At 45.6% G+C, this 23,554-nt stretch overlaps 1 protein-coding gene across 3 annotated transcripts; it reads left to right on the top strand.

Moving 5' to 3' along the window:
• The first annotated feature begins 1,757 nt into the window (after nucleotides 1-1,757).
• LOC117717830 (uncharacterized) lies at nucleotides 1,758-21,010 on the top strand. Of its 3 annotated transcripts, none has more exons than XM_076942530.1 (8): nucleotides 1,758-1,900; nucleotides 3,383-3,573; nucleotides 5,273-5,528; nucleotides 5,741-5,864; nucleotides 9,136-9,356; nucleotides 9,866-9,936; nucleotides 10,158-10,262; nucleotides 20,776-21,010. In XM_076942530.1, the coding sequence occupies exons 2-8, from the start codon at nucleotides 3,431-3,433 to the stop codon at nucleotides 20,948-20,950; spliced, it is 1,095 nt and encodes a 364-aa protein (XP_076798645.1). In that variant the 5' UTR covers nucleotides 1,758-1,900; nucleotides 3,383-3,430; the 3' UTR covers nucleotides 20,951-21,010. The 3 variants fall into 3 exon arrangements, with proteins under 3 accessions (XP_076798645.1, XP_076798646.1, XP_076798647.1); XM_076942531.1 differs by having other exon boundaries at nucleotides 1,764-1,900; nucleotides 3,407-3,573; XM_076942532.1 differs by lacking the exons at nucleotides 1,758-1,900; nucleotides 3,383-3,573 and adding an exon at nucleotides 5,062-5,156.
• Nucleotides 21,011-23,554: the final 2,544 nt, after the last annotated feature.

Raw genomic sequence — 23,554 nt, 5'->3', positions numbered from 1 at the left:
CAGCATTGATATATGCTGTCCACCCAGAAAAGCAGTGACTAGAACATGGATTAAGGAAAGAAGTCAAGTGCACAGCAGGTAGGAGTCCTGGTAGCCAATAAGCTTTTGGAGCAGAGAAGTTGCTTCCACGAAGAATGCCGAACATCACAAACCAAAAGCACAGAAGCCGAAGCAAACCGCCCCCCCCAGCCCCCCCCCCCGACAGGGTTTCTCTGTGTAGCCCTGAGCAAAACTCTTTAATTTTACATTTGATTTTTATTTTGATGTGTATGGATGTTTTGCCTGCCCATATGTCTGTGCATGCTTTAGAGACCAGAAGAGGATGTCAGAACTCCTGGAACTGGAGTTACAGATGCTTGGGAGACAACCTGTAGATGCTGGGCGTGGAACCTGAGTCTTCTGGAAGAGCAGCCAACTTTCTTAACCACTGAGCCTTCTTTCGGTGAGCCCCTTCACCTTAAAGACAGTATTTCATGTAGCTCAGGCTGGTCTTGAACTTCTGGCTCTTTTCTCAATTTCCCAAATGCTGGTTTCTGGGTGTTTTGTTTTGTATCTGTGTGGAGAGGTAGTATGGTGGCTGCATTCCTAGCACTACAAAGACCAAGTAGGATTACCATAAGCACAAGGCTAGCCTGGTCTACTCAGTGAGTTCCCAGCTAGCCAGTGGTATATGATATCTAAAAAAAAAAAAAAAACCAGCATTTTTTTTTTTTCCCAAAGAAGATAAGACAATGTAGGGACTGAGATATTATGGGTCAGTGTTAAGAACATTGGTCGCTCTACCAGAGGACATGGGTTTCATTTTTAGCATGCACGTGCTTACTTACAATCCTCTATAGTTCCAGTTCCAGAGGATGGAAAGCCTTTTGTCCTCCCCAAACACTAAGCATGTACATGGTGGTACAGACACGCAAAGCACCCATACACAAAAAAATTACATTTAAAATAAAGTGGACAAAATGAGTTCCTGAAGAGTGAACAGCTCTGTCTGCTTTAAAAACATTTTCTCTCAGCCTTTGAGCTAGGGGTAATGGTTCCTGTTTCAGATGGATATAACTGGGGGTAAAACAGATGCCAGCTGCAAAACTATTTTTTTCCCTTCGCCAACACTGACCTGAGGTTCCTCGGGTTCTGGGTGCTAGGTGGTGTGTATCTTTGGATTCAGAAAGGTCACTTAATGAACTCTTATCCACAAAGTAGTTCACATTCTCAGAGCATTTTCTTCTCTTACAAATAAGTGCGTGCCAGGGCCTTCGCAGCCCAGCTGGAGATTTCCTCATGATTACGCTCTGAAGTTGGACAGAGAGAGGGAAGGCCATAGTCTTTGAGTGAATGTCCCATCCCGGAGGGACAATGAGCAAATTTCACGCGCAATACGAAGCTTTGATTCAACTGCTGGCTTGTCCAAGGATCGGACACTTTCCCGGGATCTCAGTGCCCTCGCTAATTTGGTGAGCTGTGTGGTGGGCATGGATGTGCCCTCATGAGTATCACTACAATACCTGCAGAGAAATGAGCTGGGAAAAGGCGGGCAGAGCTCCTTTTCAAGAGTTATGAATGAGGAAAAAGTGTTTGTAGAACTCATTGTTAAAACGGTGGAGCCAAAACTCGGGCGCCTGGCCAATCGGAGCCTGGAGGCTATTTTGAAATCTTTCCAGCAGCAGCCAATAGGTGCGCAGGAGTCGAAAGCTTGGTGTTGGCGCAGGCCAATGAGGCTGGCGCTGTGCCTTGAGGCTTGGGGCTCGGCCCTCGGGACTGTCAGAGGGTTAAAGATGGAGCCGAGGGAGAGAGGGCGCCACGAGGTACTGGGTTGGCCAGATAGGACGGGGCTGCCGCCGACCAGGATCTTCCACTAATCTTCACCTTGTCCCCGCGGTGAAAACAAGAGGTGTCTGTCCACGTGAGTAGCTGGTCTAGGGTAGAGTGTGCGATGAGGCCAGGGAAACTCCAGATGCCAGGAAGCCCTCGTTTTGCTCCTCCAGGCAGGAGGATCTGTTAGGACAGAGTGCAGAACTCGTACTGGGGGAACGGACCAAGGACCGGGTCTTGGGCTCCAAGGGCCTCATCTGCTAGGAGTGAACTACCCCTCTTATTCTAGGAGTTCTAGGCAGAAACAGGGTGCAAGTGGTCCCACTGTGCTCCCCCTGCAGCTGAGTGCAGGCCCCTCTCCTTTGTGTTTGAGCCCCCTTGGGTGCTCGCCCTTTAGCTCCCTCCTGCGAGTGCATCACCAGAATCAGAATCGTATCGGAGAAAGTTTGAGTGTCCTGAAGTTCATAAGACCAGAGGAGTGCATCCCAGCTACAATCCCTTCTGTTCTCCAAGGCTTGGCTAGAGGTCCCACCCACCCATGGTGGTTGAGCTTCCAGCCCCGTGTGCAGTGAGGGCGATGGATTCCTTGCTGGCTGCGGGTGCTCTGACTAGGTTGCACTACTGTGCTGTGAAAAGCAGTGCAATGGTATTGTCAAAGCATCTGGGACCAGCCTCATAGACCACCTCACCTACAGCTCCTTTCTTCCTCCCCAGGCCTGGCCCCTCAGGCCTGCAGGCCATTCCCTCCCCCTGCTCATTTTACTCTCTTCTCCATGGAAACTTGAGATTGTAGCCAGGCCTGTGTCTCTGGGGTCAGAGGGCATCTTTTGCTCAGGCAGAGGCTCCGCCCAGGTGGGCATGCATTCTAGGTCTAAAGATCCCACCCCAGCCACCCCCACTCTCCATGTCCCGCCCTGCCCCATGAGACTGACAGGCTTGTTGGACACTCTTTCCCTGTTGCACTACTGTGGGCTCTGGGAAGCAGTGCAATGATGAAAGGGCATCTGTCAGGCCAGCTGAGGAGCCTGAGGTACAAAAAGGTAAGTGCGTGGATCCAATTCATGAGTGCGGAGCTAGATAACTCTTTCCATCTGAGAGGATAAGGTGGATGCTGGGAACCATATTCTAAGGCTGGAACCAGTACAAAGGGGAGACCCCAGATTTGGAAAGGCTCCAGTTTCAAGCTCTTAGCCCCTCCCCACCCAGGTAAGATAGACTAGTCCACTGTGGGTGGGTGTGTGGACTAAATGGTAGCTCGTGCTTTAAATCCCAGCACTTGGGAGGCAAAGGCAGGTGGATCACCCAGTTCCAGGGCAGCCTGGTCTACATACTGAGTTCTAGGACAGCCAGGGATACGTGTTTTGAAAAACCAAATTAACTAATTAATTAATTAAAAAAGAAAGATTGGCGAATCAATGCTAGGTGTGGTGGCTCATGCCTGGAGGCAAATGCAGGAAGATTGCCTCAGATATGAAGCTGTCTCAAGAATCAAAACAAAACAAAATTAGGAACCTTGTGGGAAGAAAGAGATGTTCACCTCTTTGTATGTAAAAGGTTTGTGTACCTTGCTTAGTCTTGACTGTGTCGGGAAGAACAGGATTCAGCCTTTTCTGAGATAACCATGGTGAAGAGAGGGTGCCCTCACACCTTGGGGTTCAGCAGAAGTGTCCTGCCTGGGATGACGGATGGACTTGGAACAAGACGCCTACAGAGGAGGCTGCAGAGGAGGCCTGACCGCCATGTCTGCTTGCTCTTTTACAGAGGGTATGTCCTGAGTGGAAGAGGCATGGAGGTGTCCAGCATGTCTGCTTTCCAGACATGCTGGAGTTGAGCTTTGAAGGGTGCCTGATCCTGAGCATGCTTGCTGAGTTACCTTTACCAGCACCCAGTGGCCCATGCCTTTGAAGCATGGGAAGGCATAGGGAGGTAGATTCTGTGAGTTCAAAGACAACCTGGTCTACACAGCAAGTTCCAGGACAGCTATATTTACATGGTAAAAACCTGTTTCAATGCACCCACCCCCTTTAAAAACAAACAAAAACCTAATGGGAGGTGGTCAGGCCTGTCTCCTTGAGAAGAGGCCCAGGCTTCCAGATTCGATGTTGGGAGTAGCCTTCACCCTACTCTAGCTCCACAAGTCCTGCCACCCATAGGGGACCACTCTGATGCATAATGAGTCTCAGACCTGATGGAGGACTTTGATGGAGAAGAAGCAACCACCTCCCTTTGTGGCTAAGGGTAGATGTGGGTCAGCAGCTGTTGCCCCAGCAGATCTATCCTGAGATGTTCAGGAATCCTTACTTGTACATATCTTGGATCTAGACTTGGGGGTCAGGGGAGGCCTGGGCTGTAAATGATTTAGGTTGGCTAAGTCACTTCTGTGAGTTTGAATAGGGAAGATTGTTCAAGAGTTGAAGACAACCTTCAGAAATGTAGCAGAGGGAAAGGGCAAAAGTTGGGGATTGGCTCAGGGTAGAACACTTGCCTATTATGCACAAGGTCCTGGGTTCAATCCCTAGCACTACAGAGGGGAGGGGAGGGAAGGAGAGGGGAGGGGAGGGAAGGAGAGGGGAGGGGAGGGAAGGAGAGGGGAGGGGAGGGAAGGAGAGGGGAGGGGAGGGAAGGAGAGAGGAGGAGAGGGGAGGGAAGATAGGCAGGAGGACGGGGCACAGAGGATATCAAGACATACAGCAAAGAAGTGGTCATGGGTGCAGGCATGTAGTCGTTAATCCCATCATTTGGGAGGCAGAGTTCTAGACCATCCTGGTCTATATGGTTTCCAGTATAGCTAGAACTACATAGTAAGACCTTGTCTTAAAAAACAACAAGCAAAAAAAGAAGTGGTCATGAAGGGTAGGTCAGGACATGGTCTGGAGAGGGATGTGTGCAATGCTGCAGAGGTGGTAGGACACTCAGAGGGTGCAAAAGCCAAAGCTAAGGCCCTTTGGAAACACAAGGAAATCCGTTTGGATTTTAGTGAACTGGAAGCTAGATTCAATTACCAGGGCAGACTAGTAAGGCAGAGTAGGGAGGGAACTTCAAACTGGGAGAGGGCTGGGTGCTTTGGAACCAAAAGGATGGTGACTCAGAAGATCAAAATCCCAAAGTAGTTCAAAATCCAGAAGGCACCTGGGTGCCTTTAGAGGTCACAGTGCGGGGTGGAGCAGCTGGGGGGGGGTATTGGGAGGGGGGGGGAGCACACCAGTGCGCATGCCTGGAGAGGTGAGCATTGTTACGTGTACTGGTGCTGGCCCCGCCCCCTGACTCTGTGGGCATTCCCTCGGGTAGATCGGAGGGTGGCGGGTAGTCTGGGGATCTGGAGTCTGCACTGCGGCCTGAGGGAGAGAGTGAGTGTGTCCTGCAGTCCCTATCCCAATGGTTTCCCATTACCTTTCACAGTCCTGGCCCTCGGGAGGTTCTCCCTGCCCCGGGAGCCCAGCCCCGATGGTCGCTCTACCCACAGGCAGCATCGGCCCACCACCAGCAGTCCATTTACAATGGAAGTCCTGGACGAGTTCGACAACGAATTCCCCCTGAGTGTGACCTTCTGCCAGCTCATTTCCGAGGATGACTTCGAGAGGCAAGCAGCGACCTACACAGAGCGTGCGCTGCGACGCCTCTTCCGCGCCTTGGACCGCAACCCAGCGCTGGCGGAGAGGGTCGTGCGGAAGGGCAAGCAGACCGAGATCGAGCAGCGCGGGCTCCTCTCCAGCCTCTGGGTGCGGGCGGCAGGCGGCCACCAACTCCCCCAACTATTTCTTAGGGCGGAGCTTTGAGGGTGGGACTTTGGCCGAGGGATGAATGGGGAGGTTATCTATTTGGCTGGGGTAGCCAAAGGGGTCTTTCTTTCCAAAGCCAAGAATGCCAAGCCTGAGGAAGATGCAGGCAGGTGACTCTCTTCTGGCTTTCGGCCTTTCCTCCGTTATTTTAGGCGAAGTTTGTCTGCACTGTCCAGGGGGATCTAAACCAGTGCAACAGCATGGGTGCCCTGGAGATGCACCAGCGCCTGGAGCAGCTGAAAAGGCGCATCCACCGTGTGCATCTGTATTCCCAGGGTAAGGTTCAATTTCTAAAGGTGCAAATCCTTGGGACTCCGGCCTAGCGCATCTGCTCTCTCTCTGCCTCCCATCACGTTGCAATGTTTGTCAAGCTCAGGTTGGTGATATCTTAGGTGTGGGTAAGGTGCCCACCTCCACTCCCTACTTTGGATTTGCCTCTCTTGGATCAGATTTAATGAAGGAGGGGACAGAAAGGGAGAAAGGAAGGAACACCTCCTAGCAAGATTAGCTAATTTAGAAGCTAACAACTGAGGGTGGGGGAGGGGCCATAGACACATTTAATCTCAGCCTTAGGATATTTGTCTTAATTTTATCTACTTATTTATTTGAGACAGGGTCTCATTCTGAAATCCTACTGGCCTCAAAATCTGCCTGCCTCTCTGCCTCAAAGAGTGCTGGGATTAAAGGCATGCACCACCACACTGGCTCTAAAAACAATATTATTATGGTATGCGTGCATTTGTACACATGTGTTTATGTGTGTGTACACAAGCACATGTGTAAGGCACACTTGGAGGTTAGAGGATGACTTTTGGGATCCGTTTTTCTACTGTAGGATCTGGAGATCCAACTCAGGTTGTCACCCTTACACGGCAAGCACTTCTATCCAGTGAGCATCCTGCTGGCCCCTTAATATTTTATCTTTTCTTCTCTATCTGTTTCTTCTACTTTTCTTAGAGTCTCACTATGTAACTCTGGCCAGCCTGGATCTAACTCATTGTGTAGATCAGGCTGACCTCAAACTCAGAGACCTCCTGCCTGGGCCTCCACATCTGACTCTCAGCTTTGTTTTTTGTTTTTGTTTGTTTGTTTGACATACGGTCTCTCACTGAACCTGAAGCTTATTAATTTGGGTAGCCTGTCTGGCCAGGGAATGTCAGGAATCAGTCTGTCCATTCCCAGACTGCTGTGATTACAGGTATGTCCTGCCTGGCCTGTGGGCAATGGGGGTCTAAATTCAGATTTTTGTGATGTGGAAACCTTACCAACTGAGCCAGTTTCTCAGCCCACTCCCCCTTTTCTTATTTTGTTACATCTATTTCTTCTTCTTCTTTTTTTAAGATTTATTTATTTTATTTATAGAATACACTGTAGCTATCTTCAGACACACAAGAAGAGGGCATCAGATCCCATTACAGATGGTTGGGAGCCACCATGTGGTTGCTGGGAATTGAACTCAGGACCTCTGGAAGAGCAGACAATGGTCTTAACCACTGAGCCAGCTCTCCAACTCTATATCTATTTCTTAACAATTTTAAAGCATTTATTTATTTATTCATTCATTTATCTATCTATCTATCTATCTATCTATCTATCTATCTATCTATCTATCTATTTATTTATTTATTTATTGTGTGTGTATCCCATGTGTTTGTACAGATGCCTGTGGAATCCAGAAAAGGGCATTGGATTCTCTACAGCTGTAGTTACAGGTGCTTGTGAGCCACCTGTCATGGTGCTGAGATCTGGACCCAGGTTGTCTTTAAGAATAAGTGCTCTTAACGACTGAGCTATCTCTCCAGCTCTTCTATTTCATTGACTTTGTGTGTGTGTGTGTGTGTGTGTGTGTGTGTGTGTGTGTGTGTGTGTGTGCATGAGCACACTCCCTCTCTGTTGTGCATATGTGAATGGCTGAGGACAGCTTATAAAAGATTCACCTCTACCACAACTCAAATTATCAGGCTTGGTGGTGAGCACCTTTACTTGCTGAGACATCTAGTCCGCCCTTATTGTTTGATAAAGGCCTCGCATATCCCAGATGGACCTTAAACTTGTAGCTGAGATTAGCTTTGAACTCGTGACCCTCCTGCTTCTGTCTCCTGAGTTTGCACTACCACTTCCGGCGAGTGAACTTTTCCAATGGCTGGTGAGCTTTAGCGTCCACTGTACTCTGCAGACTCAGTGCAGCCCACGAGACCTAAGAGTGCAGTGGGTCCTGGCTCAGGGTCTAGCCATGCGTTTGGCTGCTTTGTGGTTCCTTTTCCTTTCATCCTTGCCTCGCTTCCACCCTTTGACTAGACAGGAGAGAGGGAAAGGGAACAGGACGGTGTTACTGTTAGACTACTTCCTGCTGATGATGGGCTCTGAGTTTCTTGAGACAAGTTTGATCTTCACCAGCAGGATTATCTAAGTTCTTGCTTCTTCTTTGTCATGACTACTTAAAACCACGACCGAGTTCCAGGACAGCCAGGACTACACAGAGAAACCCTGTCTCGAAAAACCAAAAACAAACAAACAAACCACAACCAATAGCAACCAACCAGCAACCCACCAACGGTCCATCCCGCCTCTTGGGGTTCTCAAAATTCTAAACAATTCTAAACAAATTCTAAAAGTCACACAATGGCAAAGACTATGTGCAACTGGAAAAACCATGGCCTGCTAGAGCACGAGGCAAATCTAGTCAGCTGCTGTGGACCATCTGAAGCAGCCCCGTATCCCACACTGGGATTAAAGTGAAAGCACATTCCTATTTCCATGTTTTTTAAGGAAACCAAAATGCTGAGGCTTTACTTTCTTTGAACCCACCTTTGCAAGATCTCTCTGTGGGTTTTATAAAAGCAGTCCCATTTTTCATGCTCTTATGCCTCTGAGGTTGGCCATAGGCTGAGGCTCGCTGGTGCCTGAATACTCTTATTGGTGTTGGCCAACTCACTCTTTCGTGTCCTTGACTGGGAGGCCACAGGTTATCTTACAGGGCCTGGCTTACTCACCATTTTCTTCACAATTCTATCCTTAAAGTTAGACATCTTGGCATGGGTTTTGCCTGCTTTTATGCAGATGAGATCTGATTCTGCCCGTAAGAGACAAAAGTGGGGCTGACGGAAGGCTCTGTTGGTAGAATTCTTGCCTAGTCCACATGAAGTCCTGAATTTGATCTTAAGCACTGAATAAACTGTGTGCATACATATAATCCTAGCAACCTGAATGCTGAAGGCAGAAAGGCCACAAATTAAGGTGTTCCTCAGATGCGATTAAAGGCTGGCTAGGATGTGTAAGACCCTATGGAAGGGAAGGCATATAGAGAATGATGGAGACAGGAAGAAAGAGAGGGATTAATTTTTGAATCCTTTTTCCAACACTAAGATAACTACTGAGACAATGCCTGCTGGCACTTTCATTGGTGGCCCTGGATATTGTCCCAGGATTCTTGAAAAAGCCTGAAAAGGATTTTCCCTTAGCTGGAAAGATATTAGGAAACCCTTGTGTTACTCCATTTGGACCCCACTGCCCAAGGTGTCAGCACTCACTAAAGTATTTGGTGTAGATGCCAAGAAGAGGAGGAGGAGGCCGAAACCAAAGAAACCAGATCCCATCTTTCGAGACCGATCAACCTCCCCATGCCTGCCACCAGCCCTATTACCACCAGCGCTGCCACCGCAACCACCACAACCTGTCACCACCGTGGCCTCTGTAGTGGCTGCGTCACCCTCTGTCTACACTATGCCTCGGGTCTTTGGCCCCTTCCCTCCACGGTCTGGCAAGCCGGTCAGTGGGAACATGATGTCCTGGGAGGGAGGGAAGCTTCTTTTTACCTGTCCTTTATACAGCATTGGTTCTCAAATCTCTGCAGAATGGCTCTTCTCAGACAGGTTTTGATTATGGGCTAGGAGTAGGTCAAACACATGAGAGCGCTTGCCCTGGCCAAGGTTCTCAGAACAGGCGGAAAGTACAAAGCTTCTGTCCTCTGAGCCAGCAATCCGGGTAGACTTGGGATGTCACTAAGAATAAGGAAAACCATAAACTTTCCCCACATCCCCATCCCTGCCCCTCAGGGTGTCATCCCTGAGAGCTCTGCCTATGTCTGCACCTTTGGGCTCCCCCTCTCCAGAAGCTCTCCCTTTTCCTGCATCCCTGCCTCAGGGTTAGGACTTCCTCAGTTCCCAGCCACCATCTTCTCTCTATCCCTGAAATCAACTCTTGCTTCCTGTGTAAGGGCCACTTTTCTGCATAGAGCAGTTTTCACTCTGCCCTGAGATTTCCTTTGTTTCTTGTAGATGGAGAAACTGGATATTTCAAGGTCTGAAGTGAAGTTAAACTGGAATGGTCTTTCATCAATGTCAAAGAGGTAGAAGGGGATTTACTCAGCTTGAAGGAAGCAAAAACCTTTTGGGGGCCATCTTGAATGCCAGACTTGATGTTTTGTCCCAACCTCTTAATCCTCACAGTTTTGGGTGGTGATTCCATTCTATTCAGAGGGAGTCTGGACTCTTGGGCCTGTGTTACAGACAAGCATGTGGAGACTGAATGGGCCCAAGGCCAACGTCCTGTTTCTCTCTTATCTTACAGCCACATGGTTGATCTGACCCCCTTGGTCCTTAACCCCGGAGGCTTCCATTTCTCATATTTGGCAGGAAACAGTGCACACAAGCTCCATTGTCCTAGCTTCCCCTGGTGAGTATCTGCACCTTTCTGACACTGATCCCTGAGGGCTCTCTTCCAGTTCCACAGTCCCTGCCTGGAAGGCACTGTAATAGTATGCTTAAGGGCAAAAGAGAATCTTGGTCATATTTCTTTCATGCCCAGAAACTCACACGTAATCAGTGTTTGCAGTGGTAGAAGGCATCAGGGATTGGCCAACTCAGCCCAGCAGAAAGGAGACAGCTAAGGGGTAGCCTTGGAATTGTTCTATTGCAAAACAGGGTTTACCAAATGTGAATTCTTAAAACTTACTTGTAGAGATAGAGCTGTAGTTTGTGATCACAGCACTTGGGAGGTGAGGACAGAAGGATCTGAAATTCAAGGTCATCTCTGCTTATATAGCATGGTGAGGCCAGCCTCAGCAGCATGGGACCCTGTCTCCAGGGGAACCTCTCTGTGCTCCACCAATAAGTCCTCTCTTTTCCTAAACTCCTGGAAACCACTGGTGTGTCTGTGTGTGTCTCTGTGGTGTGTATGGAGGGCAGAAGAAGGAGGAAAGTAAAAGTGTTTCACAGAAAGCTTACCTAAAGTAACTTGCAAACAAGCAGACAGGCTTATGCTGCTTCAAAGCTGAGGGGTGTAAACCCCGAGATGCTAGAATCAGTGCGGATTCACTAAAAGTCCAACATAGTACACTTCGCCGTCAAAGTAAAGTACCTGTTAACTATGGAAGCATTGTCAAATTCTGTGTGTATTCGTGTGTGTGTGTGTGTGTGTGTGTGTGATTATGGAATCCAGGACTTTACATAGGGCAAGTGCTCTACCACCCACTGAGCTACACTCCAGCCTGGTTTTGAACTCTTTCTCGAGATCACTTATCTGTCCCATGGTTGGATTGTTTTCCTTTGTACCATGAAGGTTGGGAAAGCACCAAAATCCATCATGTGTGTGTGCCCAGAGGTTTGTGCTGTAAGACCTAAAGTCTCTATCAGAGTGTGCAAACCAGTACACGTGTGTACGTCAGAAGGGCTGATGTCCCTTCCATATGTGCTATGTCTGATGGCATTAAGCATGTTTTCCATACTGAGGAAGAGAAAATTGTTGTGTTGAAGGTACAAGCACAGAGTCAGAGAATGAAAGAAATATGAGGCTTTTAAAATTATAATAAAATAAACATTAAGGCTTGTTCTATGGACAGAAAACTTAATTCTATAAATTTTTTTTTGTTCATTTTTTGAGCCAGTTCTTCACTATGTAGTCCTGGCTGGCCTGAAACTTTTGATGTAGACCAGGCTGGCCCTGAACTCACAGAGATCTGCCTGCCTCTGCTTTCTAAGCTTTTGGGATTACAGGTGAGTGCCATTATGCTTGGCATTCCGAGGATTTTTATATATTCATAATTGCACAACCATCAGCCACTAATTTCAGGAGATTTTTATCATCTTAGAAGATATGAGGATGATGGTGACATCTGTGTTACCAGTCCACAGGTGAAGCAAGAAGAGAGAATGGAGGAGAGAGAGGGAGAGGGATGGGGAAGAGGCAGAGAGGCGGGTGATGGCTATTTTATAAATCATTTATTCACAAAGGAAAAAAATGTTTACAGATTATTAGTACTGGATTTACTTAGAAATGGCCAGAAAAAAAAAATTGCTCATTACTCTCTGTCCTTAGGAAAATACATATCAGCCAGGCAGTGGTGGCGCACGCCTTTAATCCCAGCACTTGGGAGGCAGAGGCAGGTGAATCTGTATTCTTGAGGCCAGCCTGGTCTACAGAGTGCATTCCAGGACAGCCAGGGCTACACAGAGAAACCCTGTCTCAAAAAACCAAACCAAAAAAAAAAGGAAACTACATATCAAAACTACAGCAAGGTTCCACATTCCATCAACTGAGGTGCTGCAGTCAAGTGAGAACGTGTTTAGGGTTTGAAGACTTGCAGAGTTTGCTGTGGTAGCTGATCACAGCTTACATGTGCCTGTTGGTCTTGCAGGCTGATCTTTCTTGAATTTACCATCCTCCTGCCTCAATCTCCTTAATGGAACTACAGGTGTAGCCCTGGCTGTCATGGGCCTTGCTCCAGGTAGAATAAACAGAATGATATATATTCATTCTGTAAAATATTATTAGCCATACTACAATGCATGGGCAAACTATAAAAGTGCAGGAAGTGAAATGTCAGCTACACAAGTTAAAATACTAAATAGTGGTGGCGCATGCCTTTAATCCCAGCACTCAGAGGCAGAGGCAGGTGATCTCTGTGAGTTCAAGGCCAGCCTGGTCTACAGACCAAGTCCAGGACAGCCAGAAATCCTCTCTGGGGGGTGGGTGGGGGGGGGAAGGGGAGGAGAAAGAACAAAGAAAAATACCATATGGGCATATGGACTAGGTTCATTCAGAGAGACAAGGAGTTATTGTTTATGGCTGCAGAGTTTGTTTTGAGTGAAATTCTGATGAGTCACAGTGTTTCATATGTAATGCCACACATTGTATGTTGACAGTGATTCTAAGGGCTCTGGTGTGTGGACTCAGTGGTAGAGCATATGCTTGGCATGCGTGGCTTGCCAGCATTCTAAGAGAAATGATTAAAAATTTGAGGACTTAGAATATAGTTTAGTACTTAGTACTCATAAAAGCTTGTATCTTAGTCAGGGTTTTACTGCTGTGAACAGACACCATGACCGAGGCAACTCTTTTTTTTTTGTTGTTGTTGTTGTTGTTTTTGTTTGTTTTCTTTATTCTTTTCTCTTTCTTTCTTTCTTTCTTTCTTTCTTTCTTTCTTTCTTTTTTTTTTTTCTGAGATAGGTTTTCTCTGTGTAGCCTTGGCTGTCCTGGAACTCACTCTGTGGACTAGGCAGAGGAGGCTGGCCTGCCTCTGCCTCCCAAGTGCTGGGATTAAAGGCATGAGCCATCACTGCCTGGCTCCCAAGGCAACTCTTATAAGGACAACATTTAATTGGGGCTGGCCTACAGGTTCAGAGGGTCAGTCCATTATCATCAAGATAGGAACATGGTGGCATCCGGGAAGGCATGGTGCAGGTGGAGCTGAGAGTTCTACATTTTCATCTGGAGGCTGATAGCAGAATACTGGCTTCCAGGCAGCTAGGATGAGGGTCTTAAAGCCCACACCCACAGTGACACACCTACTCTAAAAAGGCCACACCTATCAATAGTGCCACTCCCAGGGCCGAGGGTATACAAATCATCACAGCTAGGCATAGTGGCACAAGTTTGTAATCTCAGTGCTGGGGGCAGAGATAAGGAGATCCCTGGAGCTTACTTACCATGTCTAGTTGAACTGGAAATCTTAATGCCCAATAAGGGACCCAAAAAATTAGACAGCAATTGAAAAAAGACAATGGTGGTGTATATCTTTGGTTCCCTTGGGAGGCAGAAGCAGGCATATCACCAAGTCTGAGGCCAGCCTGGTCTAGAGTCAGTTCCAGGATAGCCACGCACGTGTGCTTGCACAAAAAAAGTACATTTTCTCAGTGGGTGGGTCCACTGACCTGAGTCCAGTGCTCTTCTGCAGGGGCATAGCCTGACTTTTACAACTAAGAGACTGCATCTTAAACAAAATATAATGCCAAGAAACAACACCTAAAGATTATTCTCTGGCTTCCACACACTCAACAGTGGCATGTATGTGCCTGCACCCCAACCTAAATATGCACCCCCCAAATCCCCAGAGCTAGGAGTGATGGTTGCACTTACAGTTCCAGCTTTTCTAAGGGGTGTGGAGGGAACACTACTTGAGCCTAGCAATTTGAGGCCAGCCTGAGCAACACAGGTAGATAATGTAATTTTAGAAAAGAAAAAGAGAAAAGCATGTCAGCTCACACCTGTATTCTATTCCCAACATTTTGGGGGCTAAGGTAGGTGAAATGCCATGAGTTCAAAGCTAGCCTGAGCTACAGAGGAAGACTTTGTTTCAACAATAAATCAAAAGTGAAGCCAGGTGTGGTGGTACCCACCTTTAATCCCAGTACTGACACAGGAGTATCTGTGAGTTTGTGGCTAATCTGGTCTATATAGTTCTAGGACAGGCAAGGCTGCATAGCCAGACTGTGTCTCAACAATGAAAAGGGAAGTCAGTGAAATTTGCAGTACTCGTAGTTGCTGTTCCCAACACCAATCTACTTTCTGTCTTATAAATTGCTTATTCTGGCCTCAAAATACGGCCTTTAGTGTCTGTCTGATTTCATTTAGGTTAATTTTCCGAAGTCCATGCATCCTGCACCCAAACCTTTATTCCTTTTTATGTAATATTCCTGTATCACTTTGTCTCTTATATGTGTGTGGTATGTTTGCATGAACTTGTGTGCAGGGCATAGAAGTGAAAGTCAGGTATCTTCCTCTAGCTTCACCTTTTTCTTAATTTTAAATTATTTTTATTTTGTGAATATGAATATTTGGTCTGCATGCATGTCTGTGCACCCCAGGAGGTCAGAAGGGGATGCTGGAGCCATGGGAGTAGTTAGAGTGAGCTACCATGTTTGTGTTGAGAGCAGAACCCAGGTCCTCTGGGGGAGCTCTGAGCCATCTCTCTCTAGCCTTTATCTCAGTTTTTGAGACAAGCCCTCTCTCTCTCTCTCTCTCTCTCTCTCTCTCTCTCTCTCTCTCTCTCTCTCTGTCTCTCTCTCTCTCTTTGGTTTTTTGAGACAGAGACAAGGTCTTTCAATGAACCTTTGGCTGTCTGTCCAGTGAAACTGTCCAGGGTTACAGATGCATGTGGCTATGCCAGCTTTTAGATGGGCTCTGAGGATCAGAACTCAGGTCCTCATGCTTGTGCAGCAAGCGTTTTACTGACTGAGCCATCTCCCCAGCCCCTGCTCTTATACATCAGTTACAGATAACCAAGAACACTTTTGGCTACTAGGAATAATAACATCATGAAATATTTAGGGAAAGTTTCCATGGGGGTCATAGTTTTTACTTGAGTACACATCTAGATTACATGATAACATATATATATATATATATATATATATATATATATATATATTACATTATGTGTATTATATACATATGTATACACACCCATACATCTCTGTACATTTTTTACAGTGTTGGTGATGAAACCCAGGACCTCACACATGCTCCGCACGTACTCTTTCACCCACTTAAATTCAGGGTCCATGTTTACTATTCTGAGGAACTGCCATGCTGTAAAGTAGTCCTACTAGTGATATACTGAGGGTCCCTTTTTTTCTATAAGCTAGCAACACTTACTCTCATTAAATATTTGCATGTGAAAATCAGAGGACAACTTGAGAGAAGTCAGTTCTCTGCCTGTAGTATGTGATGTGGGCTTTGGGAATTATCCCCAGGTCATCAGGCTTAATTACCACTTTCCTCATGCATGGGATTATGGAATTGCCTTTCTGGCATAGAAATACTTATTTATCTTTTGTCTTTTCTCTTCTTCCTTTTTTTTTTCCCCCCCACAAAGCTTTGCCGAGTAGTCCTGACTGGCCTGAAATTTGCTAGGGTAGACCAGGCTGGTCTCAAGTTTTTGGCATTCCTTCTAACCCTGTCTCCAACTGCTTGAACTATCAGTATGTGCCATCATGCCTAGCATGCCTTGTTGTTTGCTGTTTGTTTTGTTTTTCTGAAACAAGGTCTCACTACGTTGCTCTGGTAGCCTGGAACTCATTAAGTAAATGAAGCTGGCCTTGAACTCACAGGGTTGTTCTGCCTCTGCCTTTCCTCTGAGTGCTTGGGTAAAAGGCGTGTGCCACTACACCTGAGGAATCGGGCTTAGTCCTATAGGCAAGCGCCCATTCTCCCTCTTAGGCATACTTACAGGCATATTTTAAAGCATATTTTTAAAAGAGATTTATTTATTGTGTGTATGTCAGTACATTGTTGCTCTCTTCAGACACACCAGAAGAGGGCATTACAGATGGTTGTGAGCCACCATGTGGTTGCTGGGAATTGAACTCAGGATCTCTGGAAGAGCAGTCAGTGCTCTTAGCTCTCCAACTCTACAGGCATGTTTTAAATAAATAAACAGGGAAGTTGAGTTGGCCCATTGGGGAAAGGTGCTTATCTGCAGGCCTGAGGGCCTGAGCTGGAGTCAAATCATGGAAGCAGAGAGATGACTTCCTTAAGCTGTGCTCCAAACTCTACAAGTGCACTGTAGTACATGCATAATATCCCCTGGATAGATAAATGAAATAAAATGTAAAACAGCTTGTCTTAGTTAGGGTTTTACTGCTGTGAACAGACACCATGACCAAGGCAACTCTTATAAAGTCAACATTTAAATGAGGCTGGCTCACAGGTTCAGAGGTTCAGGTCCGCAGCATCCAGGCAGGCTTGGTGCAGGAGGAGCTAGAGTTCTACATCTTTATCTGAAGGCTGCTAGCAGAGTTCTGCTTCCAGGCAACTTGATGAGAGTTTTAAAGCCCACACCCACAGTGACACATCTACTCCAACAAGGCCACACCTCCAAATAGTTCCAGTCCCTGGACTAGGCGTACCAAAAGCACCACACAGCTTTTTGAGATGGGCCACTGTGTGTTGCCCAGGCCAATCCTGAGCATCTAGGCTTAAGCAATTCCCCATTACAGCCTCCTAAGAAACTGGGATCTTATTGTACTGCCCCAGAAGTAGCTTTTCTTATACAGCAGCTTCAGAGGTTGTGAATTAATCTCATTGTAGTTCTCAGCAGTTACAGGTTTTTACTTTTTTTTCTTTCCTTTTCTTTTTTCTTTTTTTTTTTTAAGACAAGGTTTCTCTTTGTACCCTGGCTACATTTTCTTGATGTCCAATGATGTTGAATCCTTTTTCTTACTGGTGTACTTACTGGTGATTTGTGTGTCTTTGGGAAATGTGTATTTGAATTCTTTGTGTATTTCTCAGTATTAGGATTTGTGGGACTCCCTGCTCTCATGGATGAATGGCTGGCCCTTCGAACAGAGAATTCAGAAGCCCAGTGAACACATACAGTGAATGAGCACACCTGGGATAACTGTCATTAGGCAGATCAACTTTACTTAGGGTGGCTGAAGGCTATAATATAAAGTTTTGGAGGACTGAGGGCAGGGACATCCAGGGTGATCAAAGATCATTGGCCGAGAGTTAGGGTACCTGGAACGCCTCATGAGCATGGGGAAGCATTTCTTGATTCTCGGGTGCTGGCTGAATAGGAGAGAGGAGGTTGATCCTATAAACAAATTGTGGCTACATGACATTCCTCAGATACAAACAAGTGTAGGGCTTAGACTCTGAGCCCAGAGGCTGTCTGTCATGGTGGACTTCGGCCTTAATTAGCAGTTTTCTAACAGGGTTCTTGGTGTTTTGTCTTTTTCTCCCTTGATTAAAAAAGATTTAGTATTTTTAAACTATATATCATGTATCAGCATGTGAGTTCAAGTCCCTGTGTTGGCCACAGGCATTAGATCCCCTGGATCTGGATTTGCAGATGGTTGTGAGCTGCCTGATGTGGGTGCTGGGAATTGAACTGGAGTCTCTGGAAGAGCATCATGGGTTCTTAACTGCTAAGTTTTCTATCTGATCTCCTTTTTCTGGATTAAAAAAATATGTTATTTTTTGTTGTTAGTTTTTGAAGCAGGGTCTCATTGTGTAGTCCTGGCTGTCTAGGAACTCGGTCTGTAGATCAGCCTTGCTTCAGACTCACAGAGCTCTTCCTGCCTCTGCCTCAGGAGCGCTGGGTTTAAAAGCATGTGCCTCCACCAAGCCTGCTAGAATTCTAAATTATGAGTATATGTGTCTCTGTGAGGTATGTGGTTGTGAGTGTAGGTTCCTGCAAATGCCAGAAGAGGAACCAGATGCCCTGAGTCACTCAGATACAAGGAACAGAAGTCATGTCCATTGAGAGAGCAGTCAGTACCTGCTCTTCACTGCTGAGTCATCTCTCTAGCCCTGCTTCTTGATTTTTATAACATCCTTTTTACATTGTGGAGACAAGTCTCCTATCAAATGCAATTTGCAAATATCTTCTCCCATTCTTTTTGCTTTGAAATGCAAAGTTCTAGGCTTTGGGTTTGGTTGGGTTTTTTTTTTTTTTTTTTTTTTTTTTTGTTTTGTTTTGTTTTGTTTTTGGTTTTTTGGTTTTTTTTTTTTTTTTTTTTTTTTTTTTTTTTTTTTTTTTTTTTTTTTTTTTTTTTTTTTTTTTTGTAAAACTCTGAGGCAGAGTTTTGTTGTGCAGTCAGTCCATTTGACTTCAAACAATCCTTCAGCCTCAGCCTTTCTGAGTGCTGGAAGATAGGTTTGAACAGGTGTGACTAATGTCAGATAACCTGGCTGACCACCAGCTTAGCTGAAGTTTGCTGAACTTTTTAACTACTGATCCTTCTGCCTCCACTTTCTACATCTTAGTATGGGAAAGATGTGCAGACTGTGCCCAGTTTGGTCTTTTTGAGAGACTGTCTCTCAAAATAGGCCAGGAACCATAAATGTTCTCAAATTCAATGAATTGTTTTGAGATTGATTGACATCTTAGAAACTACCTCCAAAGCAAAGGTCCTTTTGAATGCAGGGCTGTAGATGCTAGGTGTGACCTCCTGCAGATCTGCAGCCTCTGCCCTCTCTGCTTTCTGAGTCAGGACCCCAAAACATTGATCAAGCTGATCCTGAACTTGTGATTTTCCTGTCCCCACCTTCTTAGAAGGGGGATTATCAGAGAGGGTCCTTATGCATCTTAAAACTTTTTCTTAGGCTCATGGAAAAAAGATATTTCTATAAAACTTTATGGTAGTATCAGTTACAAAAAGGACATATAGCTGGTATAGTGGCACACACCTTTAATTCTAGTTCTGGGGCAGCAGTGGCAGGGAGATCTCTGTAAGTGTGAAGCCAGCCCCGTCTACTTAGTGAGTTCCAAGCCAGCCAGAGCAATACAGTGAAACAATGTCTTAAAACTCAAACAAAAACAAAGCACTACCACCACCAACGAAAAATCCACAAGGAGGAAACATGAATCCAGGCATGATGAGGCTTACCTTCAATTCCAGCACTCATGGCTGAAGCAGTATTGCTACGTTTGTGATCAGCCTGCTCAAGAAAGAAAGTTCTAGAAATCCAGGCCAACCAAAGCTGTGGGGGCTATTATAGTGAGGTCCTGTCTCAAACAAACAAACTCTGGAAAGAAAAATATGCATTCATGTAGTTATATGATACTCAAATTTATGTATAAATGGTTGTATGGATTTTCTGGGGACATTTGAGCAAATATCTGTCCCTCTTAGAGAATGTGCTGATGATGAACCAAAGGAACGATTCCACTCACATTTAGCTTAGTAAACTAGTGTGTTTATTGTGGTTTGTTTTAGATGTTATTTAATCCTGACCCGGGGTTTCTACCCTGCCTTTGATCATTTAGTTCCTGGATAAAAGACATACACACAGCCTTTATATTTACAATAAATCTTAAACAGCACGAGAACTGGACAGATAACTTTATTTTAAGTTATTACAATCTACTTTCCTATTGATAACCCAGAATTATTACTTGCTATGTTTTATCTGGGCTGCTCTTAACTCTGTTTGGCCACCCTCAGGGACATGTTTTTATGGCTCATCTAACTCATGGTGGCTTCTTCTTCCTCCTGTACCTTCTTCTTCCTAATAATTTCTACAACAGTGGTTACTTACAGGAATAGGCGACTTAGCTATTTACATCACTAAAAAGCTCAGGCCAGTGTGGCGAGGACCCATGGCCGTGGCTCTGGAGCCCCTCGTACAACCCAGAGACTGTTCCCCTTAGCAGTTTTTTACTGTATATATACCTCAGTGAGGGGGTTAGGAACCTTACAACTTTTTTGTTACTTTTTGGAATTTTCTTGAGTTTTATGAACTTCTCTTCAGGAGGAAATGTCTCAATCTAGAGGAAATTCTACAAACATGTAGATACAAAATGATACCCAAAATTGAAGTGCTATAGAAGAGCTATAGATCATAGGAAGCTGTGAATACATGCTGCAAACATGTGTTCACAAGACGATACATAATCTGAAGTGTTAGGCAGTTATGGATCCGATCAAAGGGGCTTGAAAGGATGGGCAGGCAGGTGGCTGATTCCAGGCACATTCCTCTAACCTTAACACCTGGGAGGCTGAGTCAGGAGGATTGCTGCAAGTTCAAAGGTAGTCTGGACCACATGGTTAGAGGCCACCCAGCTCCCCTACCTCAAAAAAGAAAAAACTCCAACCAACCAACAAACACCAAAAAAAAAAAAAAAAAAAAAAAAAAAAAAAGCAAACAAACAAGCAAGCAAACAAAAAAAAAAAAACCAAACCACTGCCACCAAAAATCCCAAAGCCATGGAGATACTTTTCACCCTTAGCAGGCATCGGGACAAGCCTGTTTGGTTTGCACTGTTCCTCTGTCACTCACAGGCATTTAGATCTGTTCTGGGCTTTTTACAATAGGCAGTGATATAATGAACAGATTCCATGGGAGAGGTTTCTAGAAGTAAAAGTATCTTGGGAGACAGCCTGAAGCCTATGACTTTATTACTTGTGTGGCAACCCTGTGAGTATTCTATATCATGAACATGTGTTGGCCATCTCTCATGCAGGACGCCAGCCTGTAGTGGACCCTCCAACACCGACGAGACGCCATCTCCTGTTGTGAAAGCCTCTATCTTCACTCCGCCTATTCTGCTCAAGTTCCAACCCGTGCCCAGACCCAACGACGACTCAGAGAATGACCCTGGCAGCGCGGAGTCCACTCCTGCCAAAGAGAGCCAATAATCTCTTCCCAACAGACCATGCCCCAGGACTGAGTAAAGTTCATCCTGGCGTTGAGCTACCCACATGTTGTGCGTCCTCTCTGTTGTCGCCCGGACTGTAGCCTAGACTCTATAGAAAAAAACCCTATTTCAAACCTCATTCCCTCAAATATGGGCAGTGTCTGTTTAGATCAGTACTTTCGATGACTCCCTCACTTGCACTGTAACAAGCACTTCTGTCATGTTTGAGAGAATGAGATGGGAAATTCTGTTTCTCCCTTCAGCGATTTAGACCCCTTAGGGCTTCGCTTTCCCTGAGTAGCAACTGTACTATATTGTTCCTACATATGATCTCTAAACACAAGCCTTAATTTGCTGGGTGTTTTTACCTGGAGGAGAAATGAGTGGGTCAGTCAGTTTACAGCTTGGTACTTGCTGAGTTTCAAAAATGTGATTCTCAGTGTCACTTCATATGCTGGCCTCTTTCTCCATGTAAGATCTCAGTTATTACTGGACATATTGAGTCATGATTGACCATACCTTATTTGGGACTGTAGATCATAAGTATCAGAACATAAGCAAAATTACTACATGATTATAAATTGTGATAAACTGTAGATCATAAATATCAGAACATAAGCAAAATTACTACATGATTATAAATTGTGATAAACTATGAGAGAGGTGAGTGGGGTGGCCAAGAAAGATTTTTCGTTTCTTTTTTTGGTCTCACTGAATATTCTTGGCCTGTAACTTGGTATGTAGACCAGACAGGACTTGAACTTAGAAATCTACCAGCTTCTGCCTCCCAAGTGCTGGGAGGTTTTTTTGTTTGTTTGTTTGTTTGTTTTTTGTTTTTCGAGACAGGGTTTCTCTGTGTAGCCCTGGCTGTCCTAGAACTCACTCTGTAGACCAGGCTGGCCTCGAACTCAGAAATCTGCCTGCCCCTGCCTCCCAAGTGCTGGGATCAAAGGCGTGCGCCACCACCACCACCCGGATTATTTTTATTTTTTGTTTTGTTTTCGAGACAGGGTCTCTCTACTCACTATAGACCAGGCTTGCCTCGAACTCATAGAGATCTGCTCGATTCTGCCTCCCAAGTGTTGTGATTAAAGGTGTATACCCACCATACTGGGATAAACGATCTTTTGAGGTGAGATTTATTTGGAAGTCAGAAACCATGAAGTAAGAAGATGCAGTGATGGCTGCCTTTGGTTAACTGGGTGGCTAGTGGTCTTTGTTAATCCCAGTGAATGAGAATAAGACCATTGACCCAGATTTTTTGGTTGGATTAAGCAAGCTTTATTTTCAGTTAGGTTTATCTCCCTAAAATAAAGTTTGAGAGAATAGTTTCAAACACAGAAGAATTTTTTAAAATATCCCCAAAACTACAAGGCTGGGGGGGGGGCGTGTTTCTAATGCTTTATGGTTATGTAGGAATTTGACAGGACATCTCAAAATTATTTGATTGAAGATCTTACCAGGAAGTCTGGGTTAGGGTGTGGAACGTGTTGTTTAGCATCAAAGTGGAGATTTGGAACTGATGACAGGGAGATTGAGAATTCTTTGGTTAGACAAATAGACAAGAACTTGACATGCAGTTACCCAACTGCCAGTGACTTGGCTTTGGGAGAGTGTAAGTGTTATTTAATACCAGAAGCTTAGTGGGCTGGAGAGATGACTCTGTGGTTGCTCTTCCAAAGGACCTGGGTTTAATTCCTGGCACCCACATGGCAGCTCATAACCATCTGTATTTCCAGGTCTAGGGGTCTAACACCCTCACACAGACATACATGCAGGCAAAATGGCAGTGTACATAAAAAAACAAACATACAAAAAAAAAAAAAAAAAACAAACAAACCCCAGCTTAGGCTGGAGAGATGCATTAGCAAATAAACGCTGTACAAGTCTGGCAAGGAGAACCAACTCCTGACTTGTTCGTCCTCTGAGCGCCATGCTCGTGCCATGGCACCTCCTTGACCACACACACAATTTAAAAAGGAAACTTGGGACACACTCTCCCGGGACGAGAGACTCAGACCAAGGATCTGGTCACAGAAGGAGTGGGGAGGCCTTGGTCATCTGCCAGCTGATGGGCCTGAAGGGTGTGGGCACCGAATGAGAGAGTTGAGTATACAGATAGACATGGCTTTGGAGAAGGTGTAAAAGTTTGAAGACTGGGCTGGAGAGGTGGCTCAGCGGTTAAGAACACGGACTGCTCTTCGAGGTCCTGAGTTCAATTCCCAGCAACCACATGGTGGCTCACAACCATCTATCATGGGCTCTTATGCCCTCTTCTGTTGTGTCTGAAGAGAATGACTGTGTACTCACATACATTAAAAAAAAAAAAAAAAAAAAAAGTTGAAGGCCTTTAAATACAGAGGAGGCCAGGTCTGCGCGAGTCAGCCTAGCATAGCATGGACTGAACAAGTAGCCAGACAGTGCACAGATAAGTTTTTGAGGGCTTGGGGGAGGCCAACGCAGTTTGGTGGGAGACTGGAAAAGTGGATTCTACTCAAAGCCAGCAAGAGCCTCAGCCTAGCAACCGGTGCCTGCATGCAGTTCCCTGGGCACCTGGAAACCACAATTCCCAGAATGCCTACTTTCAACTTCCGGACCCGGTACA

Source organism: Arvicanthis niloticus, chromosome 12, assembly GCF_011762505.2.
Source record: "Arvicanthis niloticus isolate mArvNil1 chromosome 12, mArvNil1.pat.X, whole genome shotgun sequence".
Lineage (NCBI taxonomy): Eukaryota > Metazoa > Chordata > Mammalia > Rodentia > Muridae > Arvicanthis > Arvicanthis niloticus.
The sequence above is the reverse complement of the archived record's forward strand: the minus strand, read 5'-3'. Positions and strand labels throughout refer to the sequence as shown.